The sequence below is a fragment of the Globicephala melas genome, chromosome 11, assembly GCF_963455315.2.
Source record: "Globicephala melas chromosome 11, mGloMel1.2, whole genome shotgun sequence".
Taxonomy (NCBI): domain Eukaryota; kingdom Metazoa; phylum Chordata; class Mammalia; order Artiodactyla; family Delphinidae; genus Globicephala; species Globicephala melas.
The window spans coordinates 61,768,374-61,782,921 of record NC_083324.2 but is presented as its reverse complement, the minus strand read 5'-3'; the positions used below and the strand labels follow the sequence as shown (position 1 = coordinate 61,782,921).

General features: G+C 36.6%; 1 protein-coding gene across 1 annotated transcript in view; it reads left to right on the top strand.

Moving 5' to 3' along the window:
- TINAG (tubulointerstitial nephritis antigen) overlaps window positions 1-14,548 on the top strand; it is a 94,093-nt gene that overhangs the window by 50,669 nt on the left and 28,876 nt on the right. Inside the window, exon 9 of the mRNA XM_030840975.2 lies at window positions 6,081-6,204. Within this exon, the coding sequence (XP_030696835.1) occupies window positions 6,081-6,204 (124 nt within the window). The remainder of the gene's footprint in view (window positions 1-6,080; window positions 6,205-14,548) is intronic.

Genomic DNA, 14,548 nt, shown 5'->3' with positions numbered 1-14,548 from the left:
CAGATCAGAGGTGCAGGAGAGGAGAGGAGGGCATTTGTCCTGCCCTCTCGAGCCCAAGAAGACTGCTAGCCCCCCAGGTCAGGTTCCCTCTCCCTGAGACTGGGCTGGGTAGCATGCCTGCGCCCCTTTTGTTCCTTGAACCTAAGCCCCACCCCCCACATCTCCCAGGGCCTTTTCCAGCCCTGTGGGTCTTGAGCATTGGCCCCGCCCAATACCCAAACCTCACCCTTGCTTAGGCCACACTCTCCACAGCCAAGGCCTTTATCCCCCCACCGGTTTTTGTTTTTCCATTCCCTCCTCCTCTTTTTTTTTATTGTGGTACTGATGTAACTTCCAGTTATTGATTCATCTATATTTTTATTTTAAAGTTTTTCAAACATATCTATTGTTTCCGATTGTAATTTTATTTTTTACTTTGTTATTTCTCTTGCTCTTTTTTTTTTTTTTTGCCACACCACACAGCTTACAGGATCTTGATTTATGACTGTGTGGTTGGGGAGAAGCTCCTGTGGTGGGAGCTCCGAGTCTGAACCACTGGACTAACAGAGAACCTCCAACTCCAGGGAATATTCATTGGAGAGAGGTCTCACAGAGTACCTCATCTCAGCACCAAGACCCAGCTCTACCCAACAGCCTAGAAACTCCAGTGCTGGAAGCTTCAGACCAAATAGCCAATAAGACAGAAACACAATCACACTCATTAAAAAAAAAAAAAAATTAGATGGCAAAAGAATATGTCACAGATGAAGGAGCAAGGTAAAAACCTATAAGACCAAGTAAATGAAGAGAAATAGGCAGTCTACCTGAAAAATAATTCAAAGTAATGATAATACAGACAATCCAGAATCTCAGAAATAGAATGGAAGCATGGATTGAGAAAATACAAGAAATGCTTAACAAAGATCTAGAAGAACTAAAGAACAAACAAACAGATGTGAACAACACAATAACTGAAATGAAAACTACAACAGAAGGAATCAATAACAGAATAATGGAGGCAGAAGAACAAATAAGTGAGCTGGAAGACAAAATGGTGGAAATAACTGCCAAGGAGCAGAATAAAGTAAAAAGAATGAAGACAAGCTCAGAGACCTCTGGGACAACACTAAATGCACTGACATTTGAATTATAGGGGTCCCAGAAGAAGAGAAAAAGAAAGGGTCTGAGAAAATATTTGAAGAGATTATACTGGAAAACTTCCTTAACATGGGAAAGGAAATAGTCACCCAAGTCCAGGAAGCACACAGAGTTACATAAAGGATAAACCCTAGGAAAAACGCAGCAAGACACACATTAATCAAACTAGCAAAAATTAAATTCCAAGAAAAAATATTAAAAGTGGCAAGGGAAAAACAAAAATTAACATACAAAGGAATCCCCATAAGGATAACAGCTGATTTTTCAGTGGAAACTCTGCAGGCCAGAAGGGAGTGGCAAGATATACTTAAAGTGATGAAAGAGAAAAATCTACAACCAAGATTACTCTACCCAGCAAGGGTCTCCTTCAGATTCAATAGAGAAGTCAAAAGTTTTTCAGACAAACAAAAACTAAGAGAATTCAGCACCATCAAACCAGCTTTACAACAAATGATAAAGAAACTTCTCTAAGCAGGAAACACAAGAGAAGGAAAATACCCACAAAAACAAACCCCAAACAATTAAGAAAATTGTAATAGTAACATACATACTGATAATAACCTTAAATGTAAATGGATTAAATGCCCCAACCAAAAGACACAGACTGGCTGAAGGGATACAAAAACAAAACTCATATATATGCTGTGTACAAGAGACCCACTGCAGACCTAGGGACACATACAGACTGAAAGTGAAGGGATGGAAAAAGATATTCCATGCAAATGGAAATCAAAAGAAACCTGGAATAGCAACACTCATATCAGATAAAATAGACTTTAAAATAAAGACTGTTACAAGAGATAAGGAGGGACACTACATAATGATCAAAGGATCAATCCAAGAAGATATAACAACTATAAATATTTATGCACCCAACATAGGAGCACCCCAATACATAAGGCAAATGCTAACAACCATGAAAGAAGAAATCGACAGTAACACAATAATAGTAGGGGACATTAACACCCCACTTACACCAATGGACAGATCATCCAAACAGAAAATAAATAAGGAAACACAAGATTTAAATGACACAATAGACCAGATAGAACTAATAGATATTTATAGAACATTCCACCCAAAAGTGTCAGAATACACTTTCTTCTCAAGTGCACGTGGAACATTCTCCAAGATGGATCACATCTTGGGTCAAAACTCAAGCCTCAGAAAATTTAAGAAAATTGAAATCATATCAAGCATCTTTTCTGACTACAAATTTATGAGATTGGAAATCAATTGCAGGAAAAAACTGTAAAAAAAGCAAATACCTGGAGGCTAAATAGTGCACTACTAAATAACCAAGAGATCGCTGAAGAAATCAAAGAAGAAATTTAAAAAATACATAGAAACAAATGACAATGAAAACATGATGACCCAAAACCTATGGGATGCAGCAAAAGCAGTTCTATGAGGGAAGTTTATAGCAATTCAATCTCACCTCAAGAAACAAGAAAAATCACAAATAAAAAATGTAACCCTACACTTAAAACAACTAGGGAGAGAAGAACAAAGAAAATCCAAAGTCAACAGAAGGGAAGAATAAAGATCAGAGCAAAAATAAATGAAATAGAAACAAAGAAAACAATAGCAAAGATCAATAAAACTAAAAGTGCGTTCTTTGAGAAGAAAAACAAAATTGATAGACCCTTAGCCAGACTCATTAAGAAAAAAAGGGAGAGGATACAAATCAATAAAATTAGAAATGAAAAATAGGAAATCACTACTGACACTGTAGAAATCAAAGGATTATAAGAGACTACTATAAAGAACTATATGCCAATAAAATAGACAACCATGGAGAAATGGACAAGTTCTTGGAAAGGTACAATTTTCCAAGACTGAACCAGGAAGAATTAGAAAATATAAACAGACCAATAAAAAGTAATGAAATTGAAACCATAATTAAAAATCTTCCAACAAACAAAAGTCCAGGACCAGATGGCTTCACAGGCAAATTCTATCAAACATTCAGAGAAGAGCTAACAGTGACACTTCCCAAACTCTTCCAAAAAATTGCAGATGGAGAAACACTCCCAAATCCATTCAATGAAGCCACCATCACCCTGACACCAAAACCAGAAGAAGATATCACAAAAAAGAAAATTATAGACCAATATCACTGATGAACATAGATGCAAAAATCCTCAACAAAATACTAGCAAACAGAATCCAACAGCACATTAAAAGGATCATACACCATGATCAAGTGGAATTTATCCCAAGGATGCAAGGATTCTTCAATAGACACAAGTCAATCAATGTGATACACCACATTAACAAATTAAGGAATAAAAACCATATGATCATCTCAATAGATGCAGAAAATCTTTTGACAAAATTCAATACCGTTTATGATAAAAACTCTCTAGAAAATGAGCATAGAGGGAACCTACCTCAACATAATAAAGGCCATATATGGCAAACCCACAGCAAGCATCATACTCAATGGTGAAAAATTGAAAGTATTTCCACTAGGATCAGGAACAAGCCAAAGATGTCTACTCTCACCACTATTATTCAACATAGTTTTGGAAGTCCTAGCCATGGCAATCAGAGAAGAAAAAGAAATAAAAGGAATACAAATTGGAAAAGAGGAAGTAAAACTGTCACTATTTGCTGACGACATGATACTATACAGAGAAAATCCTAAAGATGCCCCCAGAAAACTACTAGAACTAATCAATGAATTTGGTAAGGTTGCAGGATACAAAATGAATGCACAGAAATCTCTGCCATTCCTACACACCAACAATGAAAAATCAGAAAGAGAAATTAGGGAAACACTCCCATTTACCATTGCAACAGAAAGAATAAAATACCTAGGAATAAACCTGCCTAAGGAGGCAAAAGACTTGTACTCAGAAAACTATAAAACATTGATGAAAGAAATCAAAGATGACATAAACAGATGGAGAAATATACCATGTTCTTGGATTGGAGGAATCAATATTGTGAAAATGACTATACTACCCAAAGCAATCTACAGATTCAGTGCAATCCCTATCAAACTACCGATGGCATTCTTCACAGAATTAGAACAAAAAATCTTACAATTTGTATGGAAACAGAAAAGACCTCAAATTGCCAAAGCCATCTTGACAAAGAAAAACGGAGCTGGAGGAATCAGGCTCTCTGACTTCAAACTATACCACAAAGCTACAGTAATCAAGACAATATGGTACTGGCCCAAAAACATAAATATAGATCAATGGTACAGGATAGACTGCCCAGAGATAAGCCCACGCACATACGGACACCTAATTTATGACAAAGGAGGCAAGAACATACAATGGAGAAAAGACAGCCTCTTCAATAAGTGGTGCTGGGAAAACTGGACAGCTACATGTAAAAGAATGAAATTAGAACACTACCTAACACCAGACACAAAAATAAACTCCAAATGGATGTAAGACTTAAATGTAAGACTGGACACTATAAAACTTTTAGAGGAAAACAGGAAAAACACTCTTTGACATAAACCACAGCAAGATCTTTTTTGACCCACCTCCTAGAGTAACGGAAATAAAAACAAAAATAAACAAATGGAACTTCATTAAACTTAAAAGCTTTTGCACAGCAAAGGAAACCATAAACAAGACAAAAAGACAAACCTCAGAATGGGAGAAAATATTTGCAAATGAGACAACTGACAAAGGATTAATCTCCAAAATATACAAACAGCTCATGGAGCTCAATATCAAAAAACCAAACAATCCAGTTAAAAAGTGGGCAGAAGACTTACATAGACATTTCACCAAGGAAGACATACAGATATCCATGAGGCACATGAAAAGATACTAATCACTAATTATTAGAGAAATGCAAATCAAAACTACAATGAGGTATCATCTCACACCAGTCAGAATGGCCATTATCAAAAAAGCTAGAAAGAATAAGTGTTGGAATGAGTGTGGTGAAAAGGGAACCCTCCTACACTGTTGGTGGGAATGTAAATTGATACAACCACTATGGTAAACAGTATGGGGGTTCCTTAAAAAAGTAAAAATAGAACTACCATATGACCAGCAATCTCACTGCTGGGTATATACCCTGAGTAAACCATAATTCAAAAGGAGACATGCACCACAATGTTCATTGCAGCACTATTTACAATGGCTAAGACATGGAGCCAACATAGATGTCCATCAACAGATGAATGGATGAAGAAGATGTGGCACATATATACAAAGGAATATTATTCGGCCATAAAAAGAAATGAAATTGAGTTATTTGTAGTGAGGTGGATGGACCTAGAGTCTGTCATACAGAGTGAAGTCAGTCAGAAAAAGAAAAACAAATACTGTATGGTAATGCATATATATGGAATCTAAAAAAAAAAAAAATAGTACTGATGAACTTAGTTGTAGGACAGGGACAAAGAGGTAGACATAGAGAATGGACTTGATGACATGGGGTGGGAGGGCAAAGCTGGGGTGAAGTGAGAGTAGCATCGACATATATACACTACCGAATATAAAATAGTTGGCTGGTGGGAAGTAGCAGCATAGCACAGGGAGATCAGCTCAGTGCTTTGTCATGACTTAGAGGGGTGGGATAGGGAGGATGGGAGGGAGGGTCAAGAGGGAGGGCATATGGAGACATGTGTATGTATATGGCTGATACACTTTTTTGTGCAACAGAAACTAACATGGTATTGTGAAGCAATTATACCCCAATAAAGATCTATTAAAAAAATAGATGGCATTCTAAAAGTATAATGTGACCTTAAGTAATATTCTAAGTAGCTAAAAGTTATTTTTATAAGAGAACAAGAAAATATTGCAGCCAATTAAGTAGGAAAGAAAATTAGGCTGAATTGCAAAATTCCTTCTTAGATTCTACCCCTGGCAATTTTCTCATTGACTATTCTGTGAGAATTTCTGGAAGCATTTAAAGATAATGGTTTAAAACTGTGTCATTTATCCTGTTGTGTTGTATTTTAGCCATAATGCAAGTCCATGAGGATTTCTTCAATTATAAGAAAGGGATATATAGACATGTTACCAGCACAAATGAAGAATCAGAAAAATATCAAAAGCTTCATACACATGCAGTCAAACTCACTGGGTAAGTCACTTTCTTAAAAATCTTCATTGAATGCTTTTGGAAAATAAAACTGAAAATAAGAGTATGTAGTGTGCATTTACGTTCTGGAATTCCTCTTGGTATGAGAGATTCTCATACAAATTGAAAATTATAAAAGGATTGACATTAGTTTAGTCAGTATTTTAAAGTCTGGTGGAAAAGTAACTCAATATTCTGGGAAAGGTAATTCTGTCTCTCACTTACTTGGGAATCCATCCTAAGAATCTGTTCTATGGATAAGGGACATTGATTACTGGAATAGATTCTGCATATGGAATAATCGAGGAAAGGGTACAAAACCACGGTGTATCAGGGTTTGGGGAGAAGGTTTTGGATGGAATAACAAATGGTAGAGATTAAGCAAGAAGAGAGGATAGAACCACCTTTCATTCAATGTAAGATTACTTTTTATATTTATGTGAGAATTGTAGAAATGAAATTTATCAAATTTGTAGGTCAAATACATTCAGCTCTGCAAGAGCAAGAAAGAGGTTCAAAATTTGGTTGCATTTCAAGAGTAAGTCATCTCACAAATAGACCTTACTCAGAGAGTGTGGTCCTTGGGGACCACTTTTTCAATTTCATTCTGACTCTGCCCAGTCTCCAAGCTTTCTCATGTCTCATTCCACTTCAGATGAAATGCTTACTGTCCCACTCTTCAGGTGATGATCTCAAAATTTTTCCTTTTATCTTGAATCACCAATAATGTGACCTTGTGCTCTTGCCATGCATTGTATTTCACCAAAGAAATTCAAGCAATCAGGAAACAGTTCCCAGCATCACACGCTCTTCCCATAAGTACTCCTCCCTTTCTTCCCACTTTTCACAGAGTTGAAACTTCTCTGATCCTATCTAAACCCCTCTTGCTATAGTGTAGACCTCAACCTCTCTCCATATACAAGAATATTCAGAGGCAATTTTCCCATTTTCTTCTCTGTAATCAATTTTATTTTTCCCACCATACAAATGTGCCATTATTTCTCAGATATTATGAAAGACAAACAAAACAACAAAAAAATTTTCTCTCATCTTCACTTCCTCTACATTCCTTTTATGTTCTTTCCATACAGTAAATTCTTAGCGAGACTCGTCTGTACTCACTTTCTTCACTTCTTCTCTGCCCATTTTTTTCTTAAACCTCTCCAATCACTTTTTTTTACTTCCTTCCTCCTCTTCACAACAGTACCTGGGTCAAGGTTCTCAGCGACGTCCCCATTGTTATATTCATCTGTCAGAATACACACCTACCTGTCCCCTCCTTCTGGATTTTCCTTACTGCCGTGACTTTTTAAGGTTCTTTGCTCTTCTTTCTCCTTTTTCTATACTTCCATACTTCATGTTGGAGAGCCCCAGACTGAGATCTTAGTCCCTTCTCCCCTCACTTATTTCCTGGTGAAGTCATCGGTCTCTGAGCTCATCCTGGCTTTGAGTCCCATCGAACCCTGACACTGGTTGAATTTATATCTCCAGCCCAGACCTGATCCTGACCTCCAGACTCATCCATTCCAAGGCCTCCTGGACACCTCCACCTGGGTACCTAATGGATGGCTCACATTCAGTGCTTCCAAAACGGAACCCCTGATCTCCCCCTTTACACTTACTACACAGCATCTACCGTCTCCTTCTTAGCTGATGACCATACAATCCTTCCATGTGCTCTCACTGGAAACCTTAGAATCATCCTTTATTCTCCTTGCCACTCACTCTTAAGATGTTGGAAACTCCGTTGGTTCTTTTAACTTATACCCAGAATCCAACCACTTTTCACCATCTAAATTATCTCCACCCTTGCCTGAACCACCATTACCCATCATTTTGTACATGGGTTATTGGAGAAGCTTCTAACAGCTCCTTTTGCATTTAAGTTTGCCCTGGACAGTCTATTCTCAACAGAGAAATCAATGTGTTCTTTTAGAGCATTAATCAGATTTCATCACTCCTTTGATCAGAACCCTACAATAGAAAGTAAGAAAGTGATCTGATCTCAATTTCTGTTCACCTGTACCTTGTTCTTCCTGATCTCCTGCTCCATTATATTTCAGACACCCACACCCAGAGTCTTTCCCTGTGCCTACACTGATCCTTTATCAGACATCTGATTCCTTAGTGTCTGTGTCTCCATCTAGTCTTTGCACAGATCTCATCTTCTCAGCATGACATCCCTGACTGTCCTATTTAATACTGCCACCTGCCCTCTGCTTCAGCACCTCTGATCCCCCTCACCTGATCTATTTAAAATTGTTTCCATAACAATGATCACTTTCCAACATACTAATTTAATTAGCTTTTGATGATTGTGTATTGTCTGTCTCCCTTACTAGAACGAAGCTCCGTGAGAGCAGGCGTCTATCTTATTCGTTGAAGTAGCCAAAGCATACAATTCTGGTCCTTCATACACCTCATGCTTTTTCTATTCAAATAATGAATTTTTTTTAGCATACTCTATACTAGTTCTAGCCTGATACTCATCTTTCAATGAGGTAGCTGCTCAGCTTCGATTGGTTTGTAATTCTTGGACCCACACTCATCTGATCAACTCTGCCCCTATTTCTCAGCCCAGAGAGCTTTGTGGGACTCACAATAAATGCCCTCCAGCGGTCTTTGCTGCCATGTGCTACCCTTTGCCTTTCCTTTTTGCTTCACCTTCATCTTTCAACCATTGCCCCTGGTGGCTTGGCCAGGACTTGGGCAGCCCAGTGGGCTCCCAGTGTGACTTCTTCTTCAGCTGATCCCCCCAGGGTAGGATGGGGAGGGACTGACAGTCTGATCACCTAGCCTTGCTCATGGCCCTTGCTATAAACAGCTTGAGGGAGTAGTTCTGGATTGTCCCACATACTTTTAAAGGGAAAAAATTCCTATTCAGGTCTAGAGGGGGAGGGAGAGTGTTGCGGTGAGTCTTGTTCTCAGAATCTACTTTTGCTTTGATACAGAACAAAATGTGTTTTTTTCCATTATTCCTCAAAGTTGTTTATTGTTTTCGGGGGGGTGGATTGTGGCTGTTTGCCTGGTTTACTAAAGATAGAAGGAAGGTACTACTGAGGTTTTAAAACTTGTTTCGTTTTATTTTGTTTTCCCCTTCTTAGCTGTTCAGTGACTTTTCAGGAAGGCAAATGGAATAAGAATGCCTTTATACTGCCACTGGAACTGGGAATTCAGTGCCACCTGAGTTCTGTTTTCCTTCAGTTTGAAAGTCATATTTCTTCTAAACCCCTCCTTCCTATGTATGTTTCATTATCAATTTTTGTTTTCTCTAGTAATATCCGTGATTTGGAAAAAAATTTTCCCACACACTTGGTAATTGAAATAATTTTTCCTATCATTCAGAGAACTCTGGAAATGGCAACATTGATGTGGTGCCTTCCTTGATTTATCAGAACTGATCCTTTATCATCTCTATCATGTATTTAAACATGCTGGTCATGTTTTCTTCATTCTACTTCTAAATTTATTCATGTTGAGGTTGAACAAATTATGAATGTGTTTCTATTTAATCACTCTGCACTGTTTGTATATTTTCCGTGTACAGTGTGTCAGTTGCAGTAATGTGTTCACTTTTATAAACTCCTAGAAGATTGAGACATTTATAAATTTATCTCACATGTGTGACAATTAACAAGGTTAATTCTGCTAGTAGGCAAGCAACTTCTGGAGAATTTGTTTATTTTTCAGAAATATTTTAGGTCCCCTAGGCATTGTTAAATGCCCTGGAGCAGTAGATTTTAATTCATTTCTCTATTAGTAATTCCTGATTTGGTAATTACTGTATTTAGAAAGTGAATGCATCAGTGAATTAGAGAGGAATCAAATAGCCCAAGTAAGTTAATGTTCCTTATCAGAGAGCTTAATGTACTTCATAGAAGTACTTTACAAATTTATCGCAACAAATTCTATTTGCTGTCCATTCTGTTAAAGACAAAGTTATTAGATTTAACTTACTTGAACAAATAAATTTAAACTTCTATTGAATGCTCATCACTGGGGAATACAAGGAGGATTAATACATAGTCCTGCTCTTAAGGAGTTTAGGGAATAAGGTAGAGACATTCACAACTGCTTCTGGCATATATTTCCATGCATATAGGGTTTTACATATATAAAACACAGAATAGTGATAGGTAGATATACATTTGTAATGCCTTTCTTTGTTCCTCATAATTTTAGTTCACTCCTCTCTCTTCTCTTTCCATAACCTCTGTCTAACCCTGTTATGGATACTGAAGTCATAAAAGCATTTAATTGAATTAAAAACTCCAGATGTTTTGAAACATGGCATTATTTTATATACCAATAATAAGAATAAAATATTACCAATTATACTAAACAACTCCATAGATTGTTAGATTGATTTCAATTTTTGAGATGCTAAAATGTGGGGAAAAAAGAGTGTCATATAATTAAAAAATATGATATATAAGATTTTCATCGTGGCCAATGTTCTTTATGTTATGGTTCTATTCCACATCTCTTTATACATTGCAGTTCATCTTGTGTCCCTGTCCACCAAAGGTTCTGAGCTTTCTTGAAACCCTCACTCGGAAGTTTATAAAGCAGTGCATTAAAGCCATTTACTTTTGTATATGATTCCAGGAATTACCACTATGACAAATGAAAAAAAAAATACTAGCAGTCAGACATTTTAGAAAATTAAGGGAAATAATGGGGATAAGTCACTGTCAGTCCTGCTTGTATGACAGAATTTTATTGAGGATTGAGTCTATCTTTACAGGAGAGAACAATAAAATCATTTTAGGACATATTTTTGGCATCATTCAATAATGTTTTATGTGAAAGTTTATTTATTCAGCAAACATTTATTGAGTACCTCTATCTTTCAGATGTGGTTTTAGAAGTAGGGATACATCAGGAAACAAAATAGACACAGATCCTGGTCTTCATCAAATTTATATTCTACAAATTGATATATAGCTGTTAGGCAAATACAATAGTATTTTATAAAAGGCCAGAGTTTTGGTGCTAAAGTTTGGGTGTGTGTGTCTGGTGTCAACAATATCAAATTTTTAATGCATAAATATTGAGTAGTGACTCAGAGAGAGAGAAGACAAACAACTGGGAAATGGAGGCCAAAAGGAAAGTAAACATGAAAACAGTCTGAGAAGAACAGAGGAAAGAATAACAAAAATGTTTTCAAGTAGATTGTGAATGAGAATTGCAGTTTTTAAAATTAAACCGAACACCCTAAAATAAATTTAAAATGTTGCAAAGTGATAGAAACTGGGCATGTTTCCAATAAATGACTGTGAAGGTATTTATTTGGTTTGAGTAAATCATTAAGAATTCAAGTCAGAGATTTCTGTAAACTGTGATGCAAACCCATAATGTAACTTAAAATTGGGCACAGATAGAATGAATTATATATTTCTCTTTTCTATATATTCAACAAAACTTCAAAGAAAACCCATGTTGTTCCCGGTGCTGTGCTGAGTAGTAGGCATGATGAGAAAAAAAAAAGTCCTTGCTGTCACAGTGCAACTAGATATTAACCCAAAACACACAAAAATGTAAAGTTATGCCACATTTCATAAAGGCAGGGAAGAAAGTGGTAAGAAGATGTTTAGTACTTGATCTAGGGACTTCTCGGGTGGCGCAGTGGGTAAGACTATGCACTCCCAATGCAGGAGGCCCAGGTTTGATCCCTGGTCAGGAAACTAGATCCCACATGCATGCTGCAACTGAGTTCACATGCCACAACCAAGGAGCCCACGTGCCGCAACTAAGGAGCCTGCCTAATGCAGCTAAGACCTGGTGCAACCATAAAAATATAAATAATAAATAAAAGAAAAAAGTACTTGATCTAGACCTGAGGATCCAGCAAATGTCCTTGAGGAAGAAAAGTATGAGCTAAGATTTATAGGTTGTTTAGCAGCAGGCAAACAGAGCAGCTTGTGTAAAGGCCCTGTGGTCAGAAGGATACAAAACACTATATGAATGCGAAGAATGCTGAATCTTGGAAGGCAAGGACTTGTAGACCAGTTTACAGAATTTAGTCAAGGATGTTAAGTATTTCATTAAGGATCTTAAGAGCAAAGGGAAGTCACTGAAGAGATTTAAATAGGAAAGTGCCATGATCTTTCTTTTTATTTTTTAAAAGATTGCTTTAACTATAAAGAATGTGATATAAAAGGGAAATGGTGGTAATTCTAGTAGAAGACAACAGCCTGGATCTCGTAAGATAGTGAAAGAGTTGGGGAGATATGGGTGGATCAAGAAATATTTAAAGAGAAAAGCTGGAAGAAGGGATATGGATTTGGAATCATGGTGGACAACAAAGTGGGGAAGGCAGTCACTACTGGGTCTGGTAATTTCAAGATGTCTTTGAGACATAAGAATGCTGATAGATGTCAGAGAAGACAGGTAGATATATTGATCTCAAGATCATAGTAGAGACAAGGGTTGAAGATGGATGGTACTGAACAGAATAAGAAAAAAAAAAAAGACTGATTGAGGTTAAGCCATGGGAAAATCCAGTATTTCATGACTGGCTAGAAAATGATGAGTCTACAAAAAGAAGGAGAGGCCAGTGAGGTTTTTTTAAATTTTAATTTATTTATTTTTAAATTTTATTTATCTATTTTTTTATACAGCAGGTTCTTATTAGTTATCTATTTTATATATATTAGTGTATATATGTCAATCCCAATCTCCCAATTCATCCCAAAAGTGGCTAGTGTAAGATTTCGAGAAAACTGGGAAACTGTAAGGTTGGGATCCAGTCTGTGAAGACATTGGTCTTAGAGAAAGACTGAGTTACAAGTCTATTTTATCAGGAGAGAAGGAAGAGAAGAGGTTAAATGAAACTTCTAGCATTTAACGTAGTGGTAGGTTGAGGAAAATTCCTATCATATTTCTTCTTTTTTTTAATCTCCAGGAAGCAGGAGGCAAGGTTATCTGTAGAGGGAAGAGGTGGTGGGAGGATACATGATCAGAAATTTGAGAATAGAGGTGGTTTGCAATCGTCCTCTGGATGTTTAGGTGAGGGAGTTGCCCCAGGAACCTACCTACAGGAATTGCCTCGTGTTGCTAATGGCACCATTCTGCCCTCTTGTATGTGCTTTCTGCAGTTGTAGTCAGCCACTTGGGTGGATGCAAAGAGAAGTGGGTAGTTGAGTTCATACAAGACGGACAGTTTTCCAGATGGGTGCAATGAGGAGTCAGAAAAACAAGGGGTTTAGGGTATGAGTATTGACCTAAGTGTTGCTGAGATGGTGAAAGCTTAATAAACCTGCTGAAAAGAGAGCGTTGATGGATTCAAAGAAAATAGAAAAATCATTGGACTAGAGACCATGGTGATTCTAATCGCTGTGATTTTTATGATTGTCTAACTTATTTTTCTTACCTTTTAGATTTTTAATCTTTTTATTGTTTATGAGAGAAAAGTAATCATGTAATTATGAGGTAATATTTTACAGATTATGAATACAGTGGTAGAGAGTGACTAAGTCATAATTTTATATGACTTAGTGCCTAATTATCTTGTAGTATTCATTGTCTGCTTTTAGATCCTAAATGTTTGATACCAGTCTATCTATCACCTATGTATCTATGTATCTATGTATCTATCATCTATCTATCTATCCATTTAAAGATAGTTGCCCCCAGAGACTATAAAAATAATGCTTTGTCTTGTAATAACCTATGATGGAAGAGAATTAAAAAAAGAATATATATAAGTGGCCATCAACAGAGGAATGGGTAAAGATGATGTGGTACGTATATACAAAGGAATATTAGCCATAAAAAAGAACAAAATAATGCCATCTGCAGCAACAAATGAACCTAGAGATTGCCATACTGAGTGAAGTAAGTCAGACACAGACAAATATCATATGATATCGCTTATATGTGAAATCTATAAAAAGGGTACAAATGAACTTATTTACAAAATGGAAGTAGAGTTACGAATGCAGAAAACAAACTTATGGTTACCAGGGGATGGGAGGGAGGGATAAATTGGGAGATTGGGACTGACATATAAACACTACCATATATAAAATAGGTAACTAATAAGAACCTGCTGTATATGTACAGCATTCTCTGTAATGGCCTATGTGGGAAAAGAATCTAAAAAAAAAAAGAAGAGTGGATATATGTATATGTATAACTGATTCACTTTGCTGTTCACCTGAAACTAACACAACAAGGTAAATCAATACACCAATAAAAATTTTTAAAAATATTTTAGGCTTGGCAAGGCATAAATTCCTGCTGCAAATAAACTCTGTCATTAGAACTCCAGAGAAGTCACAGATAATAAGTAAATGAATTAGATGTGACCAAGTCCCAGTAAAACTTTATTTACAAAAATAAG